The sequence below is a fragment of the Nomascus leucogenys genome, chromosome 19, assembly GCF_006542625.1.
Source record: "Nomascus leucogenys isolate Asia chromosome 19, Asia_NLE_v1, whole genome shotgun sequence".
In the NCBI taxonomy this organism is placed as follows: Eukaryota; Metazoa; Chordata; class Mammalia; order Primates; family Hylobatidae; genus Nomascus; species Nomascus leucogenys.
In genome coordinates this window covers 33192996-33212888 of record NC_044399.1, presented here as the reverse complement: position 1 = coordinate 33212888, position 19893 = coordinate 33192996, and the positions used below count along the sequence as shown (strand labels likewise).

Genomic DNA, 19893 nt, shown 5'->3' with positions numbered 1-19893 from the left:
AGTTGAAGGCATGGAGGAGATGGCTAGAAAATAAAGACTCCTGGTGACTGGGGCAGGGCACTAGGGACATGGAGCAAGGCCAGGCAAGTTGTCTTCAAGGAATACCAGCTCCCCTCTCCGCCAAGGGTGACAAGGAGGACAAAGAAGAGGGTTGAGGCCAGGGGAATCGAGGCCATCCCCCCAGCGTGGGCCCTGCCCACTCCCTGGGCACTGTAGTGGATGGGGGCGGGGGGAGATGGACAAGGCAAAAGGTGTCAGGTGGTTCTTGGCAGGTGACACATCTGTTGCCCCCTCCTCCACCTCCCAGCCCTGATCTATAAAGCCACTATGGAGAAGGGTCTGGAGCAGGCCGATTCTCCTCACCATACAGTAAGGGAAACTGAGGCTCAGGGAGGTTGAGTGATCTAACCTGAGTCACCACATGGACTCCCTTCCCCAGGGCTGGGGGTAAGAAGGGAGACTAGGACTGTGGCCTATGACCCTGTGGTCTCTTCCATCCCCCTGCCCAGGGAATCCCGCCACCCCCTTTCCAAGCTCCACAGAAGCTCGGCATCCGATGGGATGGGGGATGATGGAGCCCTGGAGGGAGCTGGGAGCAGAGGTGATGCAAAGGGAGGCTGGGGAGGGTGCAAGGCACTGCCAGTCACGGCTTTGTGCAGGTAGAAAAACACAAACCAATTTGTGCAGATTTAAAATCCACTGAAGGCCACTTAGTTGGTAAACGAGTCAGAATCTAATTAAAGGACCTCTTCGAGGCTGGGGGAAGGTGCTGACACCTGCCTAGGAGGAGCGGTGAGGCTGGGGGCCTGGGCCCTGGCTGCTACTGGTGGAGCTGCTGGGGCTTTCCATGCGGAGGGCAGATTTGAGGGGGTCAAGCTCCCTGTGGGTGGGCGCCCAGGGAGGGGGGCAGGCATCAGATGCTTCCCCAGCCCAGCTCTTCCTCCTTGCCCATCCCAGGCTGACTGCGTCCACTTGCACAGACCTGGGCGCTCCCAGGGCAGGACCCTCACCTCCTCCCTCAGACTGGGGCCTCCCTTATGGCAGAGGGGCCATTCCACCCTGAAGGGCAGAATTGGGTGGGGTGAGGAGGCCCACCAACCACATCAGGAGTGGGGTGGGGTCCTGGGGACACTCAAAGATCCCAGGCTTGGCCTCGGTGCCACCTCCACCCATTGCACTGGCTCTGCGTGGCTGTGGAGTCCTTGCTTCCTTCTGCTTGCAGCTGTCCCTCCCCCAGGGCCCCAGGCCACACAGCACAGCAGCTCTCAGACCCTGGTGGTGAGGTGGGGCCTCCCCTCAGCTCTCATCTCTCAGGAAGAGGTGGCCCCCTCCTTACCCTCCCTGTGTTGGGAAACCACAGTGCGCTCTCTCCAGCCAGATGCCTTTCCCAGGCAGGAAACCAATGCCCAGAGAACAAGCCTGACCCAATCTGCAGGAGCTGAAGGCAGAGCCCAAAGTGGAACCCAGGGGTCCTGGCCCTCAGGGACAAGGATTTTTCCATTCCACGATGCCACTTCCCAGAAAGCAGCTGCCTGGGGAGCCCCTCTCTAGGCCACAGGCCCCAGGAGGACACAGACTAACAACCTCCTTAGGAAGGATCAGCAGCAAGGCAGAAACACCACAGCAGCCCGGCTGACAGGGAGAAAAGCTGGGGCCCAGGGCCCAGTAATGCCTCCAGCCCAGGGGGATGCTCACCACACAGAAATCAGGGTTCCCACAGGGCATCCCAACTGCACGTTCAGACAAGACTCCTCGTCCTTGCAAAATATGCAAATCAGCCCCTTGCCCAGAATTCCAGATATACAACCCCCCTTCTTCCCCCCGCCCCTCCTCTCTCACACACAGCAGGCAAATCTGTGATATTACCAAAAACCACTGCATCCACTGACTAGTTATGTGACCTTAAGTAGGTCAGGGGACGCTCAGAGCTTCAGTCATCTCATTCGCTTTAAAAAAAAAGAAGAAGAAGAAGCAGAAGCAGAAGCTAATAACAGGCAACAGGCAACAGGCATGCAGACTGCAGACCCCGGGTGAGCAGAGTCAGTTCCTTCTGATCTACCCTGGAGCCCGATTTCCTTCCACCCACTGTCAGAGTTGTATCAGACCCAGGACTGTGGGATTGTGATTTTTGGCTTCTAATGAAGATCTGGCTAATTGGCTTCCCTGGGAAGGAAGGGGGCAGAGATACGGAGGGCAGCATGTCACCCCCAGTCTGAAGCTGGAGTTGGAAAGGCTGAGAACAGCCCTGGCATGTGCCCACGCGGCGCTATGTTAACCAGCTAACTCCTGTGTGGCATCTCCGCTGCACACGCACCCAGGGAAGGTGTCCTGTCAGCTCCACATCTCCTTGGAGAGGCAGCCGAGGGGAACACAGGCCGAGCGGGAGGAGAGGAGAGCACACTGGAGGGTGGGAAGGGAGGAAGGCCAGCGCCTGTCCTCAGCTCTGCCGTCACTCTGAGGAGGCTGCCAGAGTGTCTTCTCCCCAAGGGGCACTCCAGCCTGAGTGCTGTGCCCCTCTGTGTGTGAAAGGGATCTTCCCCCCTCCCTGCAGCTGCCTCAGGCTGAAAGCATGCCCAGGGGGAAGCATCTTGTTTCCAGGGGAAGAGACTCCAATCTGTTGGAAGTGAGTGGTGGAAGCCCCACCCACCACCCTGCCTCCCCACAGGGAAGCATTTTCAACACCAAGTGCTCATCAACGGGCTCATCAATATCGGGCGGGAGACCCAGCCTTGCCCAGATGCCCTTGATATCCTCCTCAGCGACACCACCTTTCATGGGACAGGCTCTCCCTAGGAGGCCTTGTCCCAGCCCTATGACTCTAGCACTCAGACAGCTCCCTCGGCCTCTAGAACCAGCAGGATTCCTCCAGGTTCCCAGCACACACTCAGTCGCCCAGACACACACATCTGCTCACTCATGCTTCTACGTCAAACCTGTGCACCTTGGCATGCGCCCGACTGCCCAGTACTTGCTCACTGACATGGGCCCAGTCACAGCCTGCCTCACCAGCACCCTCCACCTGACCTCAGGTGATCCACCTGCCTCGGCCTCCCAAAGTGCTGGGCTTACAGGCGTGAGCCACCGTGCCCGACCATGATAACCACTCTTGAACACCCACACATATTCATGACAGTCTACATGCAGGGGTCTACATACCTAGGCCCACCAGGGTGCCCCACTCTGCCACCTTAGATGCCACACGGACAGGGAGGATGTCATGCCAGTCCACGCAGCTCATGCAGGGCATCTGGGGCTCGCTAAAGCGCCAGGTCGATGCATCTCCAGCTTGGGGTGAAAGACAGTGGGGACTTGCCCATCCTGAGTCCCTCATGGAGGCGACATCTTCAGCTCCTTTTCCACTTTGTCAGGTTCGGGGCTCCCTTGCTGAGGTGTTTACGCGATGTCTTAAAATACAGGAGTCGGCCCAGTAACCTCAAGGCCACCTCTGACCAATGCTTAGCCAACGGGGCGATGTTCATGAGTGAGACCCTCCTCTGGGACCCGGGTGCCTCCAGCCCTCATTCCACCTCTGTAGGTGCTCAGCGCCTCCACCAGGGCGAGGGGGCCGGAGGGCCTTTGCCCAGCTTCCAGCTCTGCTGATGGGGAAGGACAGGGCTGCTGGGACCCAAGGCTTAGCTCTCACCTCATGAGTTAATTTCTCCGCCACTCTACAAGCTAGCTAAGAACAAACAGCCGAATCTGCAACCCATGATTCTCTCTCCCTAGGGACACCCCGTTAGTATCCCGAGAGACTCTGGAGGATGGGGCGAGGGCAGCCTGGAGTTCACAGTTTGGAGAAGGCAGGAGACTTGGCAAGTCTGCTTGGCCTCTGGATCCAGGCAGTCTTTGGAAGCCAGGGCCTGGTCAGATAGCAGGCGCATCTTGTGCAAGTTCTCTTTGTTGTCTAACCTGAGCCCTCCCATCAGAGCAGCATCTGGGAAGGTGGAGCACAGGCTTCAAGGCAAGGGAAAAATAAACTGTCTCCCCTTCTGCGAAAGACACAAAGACTCCCATCCTCCCTTCTCCAATCCACACATCCATCTTGAGTGACGAGGTTTAAACGCAGCATCGGGCTTGCTGGAAGCCGTGGGAAACATGGACCAGCCATGAAATGATAACCACTCTTTTTCTTGAGACAGTCCCGCTCTGTCGCCCAGGCTGGAGTGCAGTGGTGCAATCTCGGCTCACTGCAAACCCCTCCTCCCGGGTTCAAGCAATTCTCCTGCCTCGGCCTCCTGAGTAGCTGGGACTACAGGCCCGTGCCACCACACCCGGCTAATTTTTGTATTCTTAGTAGAGACAAGGTTTCGCCATGTTGGCCAGGCTGGTCTCAAACTCCTGACTTCAGGTGATCTGCCCGCCTTGGCCTCCCTAAGTGCTGGGATTACAGGCGTGAGCCACTGCGCCCGGCCATGATAACCACCCTTGAACACCCACCCATATTCATGATGATCTGAAAGGGCTCGTGCAGCCATCGTTCTCTTCATTCTCACAGTCACCTTGTGAGGTTGCAAACCCCTTATTTTACAGGTGAAGAAACTGAGGCTCAGGAAGGAGTGACTTGTCCAAGGTCAGAGTTGATAAGTGGAAGAGGCTGATCTCAACTGCGGGGGTGCTTAGCCCATGTGCTTCTTCTTTCCCCTACACCCTGTTGCCCCTGACGAAGATGCTGATTCTGCCACCAGGTCATCTGTGAATACTCATCTAAGCCATTCCGCCAGAGCCCCACAGGTCCCCTCTGTCCTTCCTACACCCTAAGAAGAGAACACTGAAACAACCCTCCTTCCCAGCTAATCTTGGGCACCATCCACCCAGTCCTCTTAGGGGGAGTCTATTCCCCAGGGCTGGAGGAGAGGGAGGAAGCAGAGCCACCCCCAGATCACAGAAACCCGGGCTGGAAGTGGGGGTCCCACAGTCCTGAAAGACCTTCTGGGGGATCCACCTTTCCACAGCCCTCCTCGTAGCCTTCTTGTACCTACGCTGGATACGAAGCCCTCCCAGCCCCTGCCACAGGCTGTGCAGAGACAGAACTGCAAATCAGGAGCTCCAGCCAATCAGGTCTTGGATACTTCCAGGAATGGAGAACTCATTACATCCAAAGCACCAATCATCTTGTGGGGTTTCTCCTTCCTTAAAATGAGCCACAGTCTGTGCCCATGGCCCTCAGGGGAACCTGGGGGAAGGTCATGACCTCTCCCTTTGGAGCAGAGTGGAGGCTCCTGAACCGGAACCTTCTGTCATGAGCCCTCAGGTCCTTCCTGTGTGGCCCAGCCCCCCGGCCATCTGCACCCGCCCTTTGTTGGGTAAGCCCCATGTCACCACCCCTCTTGGCTGCTGGCCTTCAGAACTGCTCTGATGGTCCAGATGAGGTCTGAGCAGCACAGGTGACTCCTCTCTGCTTCTGTTACTAAAGTGCCTTCGCTAGCGCCCCTCCTGCCCACACAGCACATGTGCCAGGAAAAACAAATGCTCAGGGCCTAAGAGCCCTGTTCCAGGGCCAGAACACACCTTCCTCGCCTCCTGCTCCTGACTCTCAGGCCTCCCCCAGCCTCACACCTCAGGGGCCAGCCTGACTCCTCCCTCCTGGGAGGGGTGAAGTTCCTGGCCCAGTCAGCTGAAACTGCTCCTTCCAGTCACTTCCATTCGCTTTCTGGTGCCTGGCCTTGGTAATGTCACTTAAGGGGTCTGGTCTGAATCTTAGCACCTCCCAGCAACTATGCCCCTCAGAGCCCCAGCTCCAGACACAAAAGGGTGTGCCCAGGAGTCTGAGTGGGCAGCCTGCTCTCCCTGGAATTCTCTGGCTAGTGGCCTGAGGCCCAGGATGCCCCTGTCTGGCAGCCAGTCACTCTGAGAACTGGAAAACCACAAGCCCACATGATAATATCTGAGGTATATTAACCACACAGTGCTTCCTCCTTGCTAACCTACTTCCTCCTCCCTGCCCTGCTGCCAGAGGGCCCCAGGCTTGGAAGGAGAGGCTCCCCCACGCTCAGCTGCTTCCCTGCAAGTGCCCCATGTCTGCATCCCATGCTTGCGCAGTGGCTAATTCTGGTGTCTCATCAGACAGTAATTATGGGGGAATCAGCAGTGCCGTCATCTCTGCAGCTCGGCACCTGTCACCACGCCACCATCCCCAGGCTGCTGGGATGGGACCGGAAGCTGAGGGAGGGGGGGTGTGCTGGGGTGAGGGGCATCTGCACCTTTCCTGCCTCTGCAGCCCTCACTTCCCCACCCTGCCTCCCCAAGGTGAGCAGTGCACCTCAACCAGGTGGTCACCAGCCACACAAGTGCTCCCTGTTACCTGGGACAGGTACTGAAAGCAGGTGCCATGTGTCCCATGTATGCACCCCCATGACCAAACAGAACAGGCAGAAGGACACAGCAAGCCAAGGCTCAAATCTGACCTTGGCCACTTCCCATATGTGTGACCTTGAACAAATCATTTCGGTCCTCCAGGCCTCAGTTTCCCCAATGGCAAAATGGAAAAAATAGTGCCTCCCTTGTGAAGATGGGAAGAAATAAGACGTGTAAAGTATCTAGCACAGTGCCTGGCACATGTGTGATCATGTAGTCATTCAACAAACAATCCATACACAGCTACTTTAATGTGTTAGGCAACATGGGGATGCTAAGATGAATGAGATGATTTAGCAAGGATCACACTGTGGCTACACTGAGGCACAGGCTTTTTTTGTTGGGGGGGTTGGGGGGGCTGGTGGTGTTTGGTTTTATTTCTTTGAATTTTAATACCTCTAAGGAGCACAGGAAGTGAGGTAAGGAAGGGAGGGCTGCAGAGGTAGGAAGGCACCCCTCTCCTCACCACAGCCCCCACCATTCCCCATCATCCTCATGCATCGCTTCCCTCATTTGCTGCCCCTGAAGGTACTGAGTTTGCTGCCCCCACAAGCAAAAGTAGGCTAGTGGACTTAGTTATGTCCAGAACTGGTGATTGTTCAAAAAAGGTTACATTGGGAGCCACCAGAGGTTTGACAGTGCTCCAGGAGATCGCAGGGGCAAGCCCAGAGGCGGTTGTCGGGGAAGGGCATTTCAGGGAGGAGCAGGAATGGGAGCTGATGAAGAGGAGCCGAGCCGCAGAGGCAAAGGCCCACAGGGGAAGAGGCCAGACCCAAGGGGGAGCTGCTGGGGCCCCCACCTGGCTGCAGCACGGACTCCTCAGGAGGAACAGGGTGGGGAAGGAAGGTGATGAATCTCAGCGTGAATTCTCCATGGCATTGGGCCACAGAGGAGCCCTGCTGCCAGAGTGCAGAGAGTGAGGCAAAGGGGCACGAGGGAATGGGGCAAGACCCATACAAAGCTTCAGGTGAAGGCAGAGGAGAAGGGAGGGTGTAGGGCTGAGGCTGCCCTGCTAGAGACTGGGACTGTCTCTCTGACCTCAGGCATGCTACTTAACCCCTCAGGTCTGTCTGTCTCTTCCCCCACAAAACAGTCAGCAGCAGTGAGCTCACAGGACAGTTGTGAGGATGAAATGAACTAACGTTTGTACAATGCACAACCCAACATCTGGCTCCCAGGAAGCACCCAATAAATACTGGCCATCAGTGTTTTCATTATTACCAGTGATGATTTTTTTTCTCAAAACTCAGCAATGACTAAATGAGCCCCATCCCCTGAAAGCCCACAGAGGGAGCACAGGTCTCTTCTAACCAAAACCAGAGTCAACAGTGAGGGGCTGACCCCGGTGTCCACTACCATGGTAGCCTCCTCCCGACTCCCACCCCCTACACCCTCACTAGGCATTGCAATAATCCTGCATAGCACTCTTCCAAAACCCATCCACATCTTATTCCACTCTGGCTGGTAAAGCCAGGACAGGGGCTGCTTCACCTTTTTACAGAGGCAGAAAGTAAGTCTTGTAAGGTACTGAGCTCCCCATCACTGGGGGTATTCCAGAAAAGGGTGGGTGAAAGAGAACAACATTCAGGTCTCAGAGGCCCTTGCCCCGGCCCCCTCTGCCTGGTTCACTGCCCCTGAGACCACCCTGCAGGCGGAGCCTCTGCTGTTTGTGGAGGGAAGCGGGGGTAACTCACGCGAGCAAGGAGGGAAAGGGCTCCAATCTCAAGTCTCTCCGCGTTCTCCCGGCTTCTCCCGGCAGCAGCCAAGGATGGGGGAGGGAGGGGAGCAGTGTCGTTGCTCTTTTAGGAAAACGGTAATTTTAATTAAGAGGCAGACAAACGAGCGCTCTGCAGATTGTCTCAGAGCAAAGTTATTAAAAAGCCATCAAGGCGGCAGCAGCCACGGTGGCAAGGAGAGCTGCCTCCCCCAGCTGCCCACCCAGATTGTAGCTGAATAGCAGTTCAGAGAGCTGCAGAAAGGCTGGAGGACATGGAACCTGAAAATAGCCCCTCTCCTAAGAAGGCAGGGCAGCATACAGATAGTACCCAGGGTACAGCCTGCCCAACCCTGGGCAGCAGGTGGGGACGCAAAGGGCACCTGCAATTAGGCAGCCCCTGCTGTGGGCCAAGTCTGGGCCCATTACTACTTTTTCTTTACTGTTCTCAACAATGCTGCCTGGGAGGTGTTCCTGTACCACTTTACAGGCACAAACACTGAGGCTCAGAGAGGGAAAGTGGCTCGTCCAGGCTCACACAGCTAGGAAATGGCTGAAGTGGGGGTTTGAACCCAGGGCAGGCTGACTCTCAAGTCCAATGCTCCAGGCTGCTGGTCCTGGGCCCAGATTTTGGGGGGTGGCTTCCCCCGCCCATACACCCTCCTCCAGCCGGGCTCTGCCCATACACCCTCCTCCAGCCGGGCTCTTTGATGTCCTCTGAAACAGCCTCAGGAGCAGCCTAATAATGTTGCCCTTAGTCATCAAGGTCACTAGGGACTTGGAGGCCAAGTAACTGCTTGCTTGGCAGGGTCACATTAAGAGGGGACACTCTACAGGGACATAAAATTACAAAACAGCTTCCAGCAGGGGGAACAGGGGCAGATAGACAGAGGACAGCCCCCACAGCCAGGATATCTTCCAACTCTTCAACCTCCACTTGCTCAACACTTAGGCAAAGCATCCAGGAACCTATCTGCCTTGGTTGCTGTTAGACTCTGAGCCTAGCCCAGTGCCTGGCACAGAGAAAGTGTTCAATAAGTCTTTCCCCACCCCCCGACCCCGAGACAGAATCTTGCTCTGTTACCCAGGCTGGAGTGCAGTGGCGCAATCTCGGCTCACAGCAACCTCTGCTAATTTTTTGTATTTTTAGTAGAGATGGGGTTTCACCATGTTTGCCAGGCTGGTCTCGAACTCCTGACCTCATGATCCGCCTGCCTTGGCCTCCCAAAGTGCTGGGATTACAGGCATGAGCCACCGTGCCTGGCCTTCAATAAGTCTTTATTGAATAAATGGATGAATGGATGAACAAGCAAACAATTGAATAAATGAAACGAGATCACAAGTTTACATGTGACTGTAAGCTAAGCAAAACGGTCCCATCTTCTCCCATCCCCCACCCTCTGGGCATCGATGGAACATGGGCTTCCCCCCATAAGAGGTGCCCCTTGCTCCTGACCCCTCTCCCCAGGCCACAAGCCCCCTCAGCAGAGGATTCCCGCCTCTTCTCTTCACCCCAGCCCTAGCTTACATGGCGGCTTTGCAGCCCGCACACACGTACATGCACGCGTGCTTGTACACACACACTCACTTACATGCACACACGTGCACATACAGACATGTTCTCTACCAGCCAAAGTGCCCTCCCCAGAGTCAGGTATCTGCTGCCCCCTCCCCTGGCAAAGGCTGGGCCCACCAGGGATAGCCCCCCTCCGTTTCTGGCCCTCCAGGCTGGGGAGGAGCATCTGACTACGGAGAGCTGGTGGGAGGAGGAATCGTGGGGGGCCTCCCTCCTTCTGGCTTACTAACCTGGAGACTTTAAACAGAGGGAACAGAGTCCTGGAGGCTTCCCTCCCGCCGCACGCTGGAGCCCTGGGTGAGGGACAGGAAAGGAGGAAAGTCGTGAATGAATGCCCAGAAAGGCCCGGCTGCAGAGGAGCTGGAGAGAAGAGGGGGCCGGGCAGGGGCTCCCAAAGTGGGCCAGGTCAGGGGCAGGGCCATGGGCCATGGGGTTGGGGGAGGTGAAGCAGGTACAGAGCAAGGCAGAGCCTTAGGAGCTCTCCCTTTGGGGCCCCCCCAGGGCAGACAGGATAGAGATTGGGTGTCATAGGAAGAGCAGGGACTGAGGGGGTAGAGACACTGGTGGGAGACAGACAGGGGGACAAACAGCAGGACAACACAGAAAACACGGGGTCCCCAGAACTGGGTTCCCAGGATAGACAGCCAACAAGCCATGCCTGGTTCTCCACCCAGAAACAGGGGCAGACACTTTACTGAGGTGCCCAACCTAGACCCCAAATGATAGCCCGCCTGCCTCCCTCATGCAAGGTTATGCCATTCTGGAAGGTTGATGGGTTCAGGGTCAGAGAGGCTTACCATCATTGCCCTGGTGACAACCATCTCCCCAGCCTACGAGACCCCCATGTGCTCTACTCCCCACTAACCCTGAGAAAGCCCCCCTTCCCCTGTCTGTGTTAGAGGAGACAGGCATTCCCCACCCAAAAGGCACTCATAGGTTCCACACTGTGCTAGGGGCACAGACCTGCCTGAAGTCCTTCACCTAGCTACTGCCTCCACACCCCCAACCCTCAACCTGCCATGGCAGGGTCCCCTGCAGCTGTCCACCATGCCCCACCCTGCAGAGAAGTCCTTTCTAAACCTACTCCACCTCCCTCACGCTGCAATACCTATTAGCCTTGTACCCTGGGGCATGCAGCAGTAAGACCCTTCCTGCCTGGAGACACTGTGGCCAGCACCCACTCAGGCACAGCCCTCCCTTGGCTGGCTTAGACCCATCCATACCCACAACACGTCTGGCTACAAGTGTTCTCAGAGCCCCCTGCCAATCTCGTGGTTCCAATTTTCCCACCGATTACCTAAAACATCGACATCCCAGGGAGAAACAGCTGTTGGGACACGGACTGGGAGGAAATATTAAGAATGCTCACTAATGCGTCTAGCCCCAGAGGGCTTCCTGGATGAGGCGGTGGGAGGCACAGAAGGGAAGGCTTAGGAGCTCCAGCTTCCTTCTTACGACCAGCCCTAAGTGGCAGCTCCAGGGGCCCAGCCCCAGACAGGCTGAAGTGAGGATCTAGGTTTTCAAAAAATCTAAAGAGGTTTCTTATGTATGCCCTTTCCTCAGTGGAGAGTGGGCCCCATTCAATCATTCAGTCAGACAGAGGAAGAGGAGGAAGATAGATATGACTATTTATTGAATGTCTACTATGTGCCAGGAACTCTGCCTAAATTACCTCATATAATCCTACTACCCACTCTGTGAGGAAGCCACTGTTAATGCCCTTGATCTACAGAGATGGAAATTGAGCTTCAGAGAGGTGAAGCAACTTGCCCCAAACCACACAGCAAATGACTGTCAGGGCTGCGATTGCAGCCCAGAGCTGTCTGACTGCAGACCCTGAGCTCTTGACCCAGGAGCTAAACTGTCTCCTATCCACTCCCACCCCTCTCCCGGTCTTTGGTTATCTTCCTTTTGGTGGCCTCTGGGAAGTTCTGCCTAAAGTCTAACCTCTTTCTATTGGATGCTCCAGCAGAAATTATCTCCTATGGGCAATAAGGTAGAAGAGAAGATTTCTCTTCGGTCTCTGCCTCGTCCTAAGAGTGGGAGGCAGACTGTTCTAACCTCAGGCTGCCAGTGGACCAAGAGAGAGATGAGCCGTCAGGTTAAGGAGAGAGGTGGGTCTAGGATTTCCTGAGCTTCATCTTTAGGTGACTTCTGCCTCTCTAAGAGCCCCTTCCTGCCCCTCCCACTTCCAGGAGAGAGGAAGCTCCAGGAAGCCCCGCACAAGCCCCTTCTCGGTTTACCAACCAGAAGTTCCCATAGTGCCCAGGTAGAGGAGAGCCCAGAAGTTCTGGGGTGGACAAAGTGAGAGTCTGCGGCAGTCCCCACAGCCCTCGCCTCTCCACAGAGCCCTAACTTTCCATGGATAAGGGGGCTGGGGACAAGAATGGGGGACTCATCAGGCCAGCCTGGTCACTGGGTGGGGTGGAATAGGCAGGGGACGGCCCAGGAGAGAAGACAGCAAGGCCCACCCCAAGGGCTTCAAAGAGCCATGGAAGGCCTTCCCAACGAGCTGGGGTGGTTCATTCTTCCCATAAGAAGCAGAGGCTGGTGCCTGGAGTGATGTCTGCTGCGTATGCAATTATCATGCATCCTAGGGGTGAGGGGAGACTGCAGAACATGTCCCCCCTGCAATCTCCCCAGCTCTGCACAAACAGAAACAGCTAGGCTCCTTCTGTGGGGTCTCTGGGTCTGCGGTCTCTCTATAAGCTGAGTCTGGGGGCCCCTCTGTGGGCCCCTGGGTCTGGGGTCTCCAGCATGCTCTGCCAGCTGGAATGGAAAAGAAGCCAGTGCCCTGGAATGCGTGTGTTTGCAGAGATGAGGAAGGCAGGCATGAGAAAAACCCAACTCCCTTCCAGTCTTGGGTTACTCCACACCAGGACATGCAGGCAACCGAGGCAGGTGGCCAGGGCTACCGGGAGCCAGGATAAGGTTGTGGGGGAGCTGAGCCACCAGCTTGAAGTGCCTTGTGGAAGAAAACCCGAACTGGATTATAGTTCCCAGATGGAATGGAGTGTGGCAAAGCCAGTTCTGCTGGGGTGGGAGGAAAACAGTGAGTTTAGAATTCAGAGGACAGCTGAATCCTCTGGCCACTCCCTTCTCCATCCCCTGGGCTGGGAGGGCAGATGTAGGCAAGGTGTGCCTTCAGAACAGGAGGGGGAATGTCTGTAAGGCATGAGTGTGTGTGTGTGTATGTGTGTGTGCGTGTGTATGTATTCCAATATTCTCTTGGGCCAAATCTCCATTTTTTTTTCTTAGCTTAAGCTGGGAAACAGTCTTCCCACCCTCCATGTGGCAAAGCAATATTATCTCAAGGGAGAGGAGGTAGAGAGAGCCTCGGAGCTCTGGAAGGGAGCTTGAAGGTCCTCTAGTCCCCCCTCTTTTCTTATACCAAGGACACTGAAGACCAGAGGGGGCAACTAAATTGCCAAGGTCACACAGCAGTAGGAGAGACAGGCAAGCTGACTCCAGCCCAATGCTTGTTCTTTACAATTTACTTCTTTGCCCTAAGGAGCAGAGGAACAGCTTCTCTGTCTCCTCCTCTTCTCCCTCTCCCGCAGCACTGGATCCCTCCCCAGCAGGGGCCCCTGCACTCTGGCAACCACACCAGCCAAACTCCTCAGGATGCCCAAAGGTCATCTGAAAGGTCATGCTGACCAGTCCCCTGCCGCTAGGTCCAACACTAGTCTACGGGTGCTCACAGACCACTGTCATTGCGGTGAAAGATGCAAAAATACCACCGGAGCCTCCCATCCTGAAGTGGCCACATGCTGGGAGGTTTATCTTCCTATCTAACCTCGATTCCTCCTACTACAGCGTGGGCCTGCTTCCTCTCAAGCTGTCCTATGCAGAGATGGAGGCAGGGGGAGAAAAGCAGGTTTCCAGCCTCCACACCCTTATGTTTGCCCACCCCCAGCCGACAGGATGAGGGCAGGGTGTCCCTGGGTGGCTGGGCCCAAGCCCAGTGCATGCGTGGGGCCCGAAGGGTGGGATGAGGGAACAGCAGCCTGGGTATGGGGGAAACAGCTCTTCTAGGAATCGCCCCTCCAAGTCCTCATCCTCTGCAAAATCCTAACTAAGTCTCAGGCTTAGACTTCTCTAAGGATTATTATCTTCTCTGGGTTCAGAGATGTCTGTCCCCTATCCCCTCGTAATTGATTGTTTATTATCCCAACAATAAGTTGATTGTTTACTATATGTCCAGCACTGTGTGGGATGTTTTCATCTGTTGTTTCATTTAATCTTCACAGTAATTCCAGGATCAGAAATGAATCTGTCCCCTGGGACCGTCCTTCCTTAAGACTAAGTCTAACCTTGATCTCTCTTGCTGCATTTCCTCTGGCCCAGTCCTCCTTGGTGGCATTTTTGTTCCTGTCTTCAGATACTCTTCTCATGACTCAGTGGCCTACATGATCTTTTTCCAGGCTATCAACCTTTACCCAGCCCTGCCCCAGGAGCGGGTAGATATGTAGGTAAAAGCAACCAAGGCATGGGAAGAGGCTCTGGGGGAGGTCCCCAAAAGGTCAGGCAGGGCTGCTGGAGGTAGGGGCAGGACTAGGGTGGCAGGTTCTCCTCCCTCATAATGTCCATGACCCCTGCAGGGGGCCTGGGCCCCACCTTCTGTGTGGTAGCTAAGAGGACTCAGAGAGGCAATGAATGACCTAGTCCTTCTCAGTGACCATCTCTGAGGCCCAGGTTTCAGCACACACATCCCCAGAGCCCAGGGGAATGGGCAAAAGCAGGCAGGGGCACAAGGGCAGGACTTGCCATGGGTTGAGCCTGGGAGGTGAAGCCAGAGGAGGAGCTCTGACACCTGGCTAAGCTCCCGGCAGAGGGCTAGCAGGCCCTGGGAGGGTGCACAGCCTCAAGCCCCTCTGCCGGCTGCAGGATCAGGCCTCCGTGGGGTGCTGCACACCCCATCCTAGCCACAGGCAACTTTGGTGAAATCACCCACCACATGGCTTCTCTGTTTTGACCTTTTGGAGCAGGAGTGTGGATGGCAGGGGTCCCCTCGACTACAGCCATCCCCCTACCCTGCCCCCAGCATGGCTGGAACACAGGGGCCAGACTCACCTCCCCAGGGAATGCTCAGGCCCAGCTTTCACCCCTCTGGGAAATCGGAGCAGCAAAAGCATGGGCCAATGGGCAAGGGGAGTTGGAATGGTGGGTGGGACTCTGGGCCGGGTGTGGGCGGCACCCTCCCCCTTCAAGCAGGCACCATTAATATATGCAAAGCATATGCAAATCACCCAGAAGAGAGACACAACACCGCTGGAATGTCACAAGAGACCTTGGAGATCAGCCAGCCCACGCCCCCTCATTTCACAGGTGAGGAAAGAGGCCCGCGCTGGGATGGGACTTGCTCAAGGTCATGCAGACATCTGGGCACTGAGGAAGGATAAGAATGAGCTCTCTTGACTTAGTGCAGTGCTTTTTCCACCAGGGTCTTGTCTTTCTGCTGGGGGGTTTATAACATGGCAAAGGGGCCCCAGGGTGTGGATGGGGCTCCAGGCAGGCCCATCAGAGACATGGGTGGGAGATGGAGCTGAGGGGCTTCTTGGATGCCTCCCTTACCGCCTCTGCACCTGGAGATGGTCTGGTGGGTGTGAGGAGGGGCAGTGCAAGGGCAGCATAGCACCTGGGGGGCCGACGGTTGGAGGGGCGGGAGGCTGGAGGTAGGCAAGGAGAAATCTGAGGGGCAGGGCAGAAGAGCAGGGAACCTGGGGTGTTTGAGGCAGAGGAGGAAGAGCCCAATGTCAGGGCAAGGTGCCCGCTGTGGTGTGGGGAGGGGGATGGCGCCCTCAACACATACACACACACACACACACACACACACACACACACACACGCACACACGCACACACACACACACACATCCCTAAGTGCTCTGCAGCCCTTCCTGGACTCTGACAATTATGGCACCTGACAGACCATAATAGTTAACCCAGGCCCATCCCTTCTGAGGCCACTTCCCCGCCCCCAGCTTGGCTTCTCAACCTTTCAGACAGTCCTCGAAAGCAGGGCCAGAGCTGGGGAAAGGAAGGGGAGGCAGACAATGGGAGGGGTGGTCAGAGGGAGGAAGGGGGAGGCAGAAGAAGAGACCGGGGACAGGGTTAGAGAGAGAGACAGCAGGAAGGGCAGCGCAGGAGAAATTGACAGACTGGGAGCGGGAGGGGAGGAATGGGGATACGGAAAGGCACAGAGGAGAGATGGGGGAGGGGCGAAGACTGAGGGCATCCAGGGGAGCGCTCTGGAGCCCAGATATGGGGTAGAGGAACCCTGACCCCGAGGTTCTAGGCTGCTTGGCAGGAATTGGGGACCATGCCCCTGCCCCTCTGCCCACCTCCCCAGAAACTCCCCTGGCTGTCAGGAACTCAGTCCTCCCTCCTTCACTGCCTCCCTCCCTTCCTCCCTCGGGGCAGCCACTGCTTCCCAGCCAAATCCGAAGCCTTCATCTCTGCTTCTCAGAGCTTGGAATGAAAGAAGGGGAAGCAAGTACAGCCCTCAAACCCGCTGACGGCCAGATTTTTATTATCTTTGCTCGAATGGGCCCTAGGAAGCCAATGAGGGATTCTTCAAAGAGCATCTGAGTGCCTCATTGAAGCCTGCACCTGCACCAGCCCACCCACGGCAGGCAGCCAGGACTTGGGGGGCACAACCTGTCCCCCACCCCCCACAAATCCTAGAGTCCAGAGCCTCGGCTACCAGGAGCCTCACCCTCAGCAGCTTGTGTCCAAGCAGGGGTCCCTAGGTCAGGAAACCAGGCTTAAAGCTAGACTAAGGTCTGCTGGGCCTCTGAGGCAGTCTCTGTCCCTCTCTGTGCCTCAAGGACATAAATGAAGAAAGAAAACAGATTTCCTTGCCAGGGTTTGGAGGAGATAAATGCTTGGGATTCCTCGAAAGAGCAGCTTTTATGGCAAGCCCTGGATCCTTCCCCTGAACTCCCTGCCTGCCCAGCACCCACAGGCCCCTTTGCAAGAGCACCCCCCACCACAGCTGCCTCTTCATGTGCCCCAGGCCTGCTACCCAGGATGACAGACGCCATGAACTGTTCTTTCTTGAGCCCCAAACTCAGCTCCCTCAGTTCAAATCCTCAACACTGTCTCCCCTCTTTCCCCAAAACCTAACCTGGGGTGGGGGTGGGGGCTCAACAAACTGGGTACTTCAAAGAGCCCAGCCGCCTCCCTCCTAAGCACTTCCAGGGCTGGGGTTTTGGCAGAGAATTCCAAGGTTGGCATAGGCAGATGGCAGCCATGCCACCCCCACCCTCTAGCTCTGACCACACTGTCGATGCCCACAACCAAAGAAGGAATCAATGGTTCTAATTAAACCCTTTTTCCAGGGTGGGTCCCTGGCGAGAGAGAGGGAAGAGGGAGAGAGAGGAGGAGAGAGAGAGAGAGGGAGACAGCGAGAGCGCATCAGAGAGGCCCTGCATCCCAGTGCCCAACCCAGTATCCTGCACATCTTTAAGATGCCTGGAACCCAGCGGGGATGAGGCCACGCAGACCCCAGACCCTCTGCATTAGGCAAGGAGGCAAGTAGAGGGGCAGGGGAAAGCCTGGGGTGGGGGTAGCCCTTTGAGGGGTTCATTCTAGCGACCCTTCCCCTAGTGGAGCATCCCCCTCCACTCAGCACTCCCCGAGGACCACAGTTGCCTTTTCCAGATAGAGCTCCAGGGCACAGACAGTGGGAGCCAGAAGGGGGATTTGTGCCTCCATCCCAGCCTTGAGGGTCATCACAGAGAACCAGCCATCGTGGAAAGGGCAGAAGAAGAAGGAATTGTTGTGGGGGGACTGGACAAAGACCCTCTTGTCCCCAAGGCAGGGTGGCAGGAAGCCAGGGCAAAGCCTTTGCACTTGCTGCCAATGGTGCCTGGGTGCCAGGCAGTCTGGGTGGGGATAGTGGGGTGGGGGGGGTGGTGGATCTTATTCTTGGAACCCCTCCCCTTACGCCCAGAGCCCTCACCCCATCCCTTGCTTCTACCCCAGGCCACCAGCTAAGTCTCTGTCCCCAGCAACTCTCAGCTTGCCTGGAGCACTCCTTCCTGTGTGAATGTTCCTTCCCATGTCCCTGACACCTGTATGGAGTGGCCCATCACCAACCAGAACCAGCAAAACCCCTCAAATTCAACATAGCTGCTCCCCACATACAACCACACCAGAAACCACCACCATCACAGCTGCCACCAGTGGCGACAGCCTCACAATCTCCATCAAATGCATCATCAATTTTTAAAGACCAACAAGAGGGAAAGGGATGGGAATAAGAGAAACTGAGGCACAGAATTAGACAGCAAAGCAGTTGGCTCAAGGTCACCCAGACCAAGATACCAAGGATCGGGAAGCAGGTATCCTGACGACCCCCCAAAAGTGCTCAAACCCCACCCAAAGGAACATTCAGGCCCACAAACCTGGAAGTCTGGTCAGCTTCCCTCATTCCCAAGCCTCACCTGTTTCTCCCTTCCCCAAAACAGACAGCAGCTCCTCCATCTCCTTTGGAAAGGCTGCTGCCAGAAACCCCCACCCCCAGCTCGGGGAGCCCACTTTCCTTAAAGTTGGGGTGCTGCAGGACCTCCTTGTCCCACAACATTTGAGGAGAGGGGCTGGGAAGATCCCCTTCCTTGCATAATTCCCCGCGCCTACTCACCTGGCTCCCCTCGGCCCCCAGGGTCCCTCGGTCCAGCCTCCTCCCTGGGAGAGCGGGCTCTGCCCTCCGCCGTCCTCTCCCACCAGGCCAGGGCAAAGCGCCGGAGGCACTGCCAGGGCTGCATGGGGAGGCGTGGGGCTGGGGGGCGCGCACCAGCAGCCGCACACGCCCCGCCGGGCCCTGACAGCCGAGCTGCGGAGGCACCCGGCCTGTCCCCTCTGCTTCCACCAGCATCCTGCTGCCCCCACCGACAGGACTCGGAGCTGGCCCGGGAGCTTCTGACGTAGCAGGGGGGTGCGTGGGAGGGGAGGGGGGGCCACGGTGCGTCCCCTTCCCAGCCCCACCCTCCACCCCTCAGCCGCCTGCCTTCCCTATCTTCTCACTCACCCTAGATGCCCTCCCCAGCTGGGGGCGCCCTCCCCTGCCCTCTGGCCTCTGCAGGGGGAGGGGTTAAGATCAAACAGCCCCTCCCTAAACCCCTCCCTCTCGTGGCCCTCCCTACCCGCTGGTAGAGCGGGGAGCTGCTCCCCAGTTTCTGCAACTGCTTCTGAGGCTCAGAGGTCTCCAGGGCTAGGGCCTCGAGGTGCGGGGAGGGGGGGTGTGTGGAATACAGGCTTGTATCCTGGCAACGCGGCCAACCCCAGAACGCACTCATCCCCTTCCCTCCCTGGAAGCTGGCGCAAAGGGCCCACCACCACCATCCTAGCCCGCGCACCCCCTTCTGGGAGCTGGGGGAGGGAGGCCTTTGATGCACCCCTCACTTCTCCATCCCCTTCCCCTCCCCTGCATCCTCCTCTTCCCCCACCTTGGATGGACGCCCTCCTCCCCCCACCCTCCTCACCATCCATCCCCCTTCTTCTTCTCCTCACCCCTCCCCCTCCACACAAGCCCCTTTACAGTTGAACCCCTCTGGCCCCCACCCCGGGGCGTCATGAGGCCCTCCCCACCCAGTCTCCTGCCTCGCCACCCTGCCCCCTTCTCTGGTCCCAGCACTCCTCTTGCCCGGGTCCTTCTCCCAAGATCGGCGCACAGCGGTCCCCTGCCCCCCACACACCTGCGCCCCAGCATCCCTCGCCCCGCCGGCCACCGCCTCCCCGGCCCGGCCGCCGCCCCCGCCCCCGGCCGAGGGGGAAAACACACAAAGAAAACAGAAATACCTTCCACTTAAGCATGGAGGCACATTAGGGAGGAGAGAGACAGGGACATGCCTTGGGACGGAGCGTTCCCCATCGGGCGGGGGCGCGGGGGGCGGGGGCCCCGGGCCGGCCTGCCTGGCGCTCGCCCTCTCGCCGCCTTGCGGGCTCCTCGCTCGGCCCCAGCCCCGGGGCGCGGTGCCAGGCGGGCGGGCCGGGGGCGCGGGCCCCGCCGGGGTGGACCAGCTGGGAGGGCGCTGGCGGTCGGGCGTGTGGGTGCGCGCGCGCGCGGGCGTGTCACCGAGTGTGCGAGAGCGAGTGTGTGTGTGTGTGTGTGTGAGTGTGTGTGCGCGCGCGCGCGCGCTGGCGCGGGTGTGTCACTGCGGGCGGGCGCGCGCGCGGCACGGGCGCGCGCGTGTGGCCGGAACGTACAAAGGGCCGCCCGGGGCGGCGGGGCGGGGCGGGGGCGG

At 57.5% G+C, this 19893-nt stretch overlaps 1 protein-coding gene across 15 annotated transcripts in view; it reads right to left on the bottom strand.

Moving 5' to 3' along the window:
- The window catches only part of SRCIN1 (SRC kinase signaling inhibitor 1), a 76112-nt gene extending 56377 nt beyond the window's left edge, over window positions 1–19735 (bottom strand). For 6 of the 15 annotated variants that reach the window (XM_030800452.1, XM_030800447.1, XM_030800446.1 and 3 more), the window contains exons 1-2: window positions 18291–18604; window positions 9875–9937 (exon numbers count right to left, since the gene is read on the bottom strand). In XM_030800452.1, the coding sequence (XP_030656312.1) occupies window positions 9875–9937; window positions 18291–18414 (187 nt within the window). In that variant the 5' untranslated portion in view covers window positions 18415–18604. Of the gene's footprint in view, window positions 1–9874; window positions 9938–18290; window positions 18605–19447 lie in introns of those variants that run through there. The other 9 variants (XM_030800463.1, XM_030800460.1, XM_030800461.1 and 6 more) reach the window with 6 other exon arrangements.
- Window positions 19736–19893: the final 158 nt, after the last annotated feature.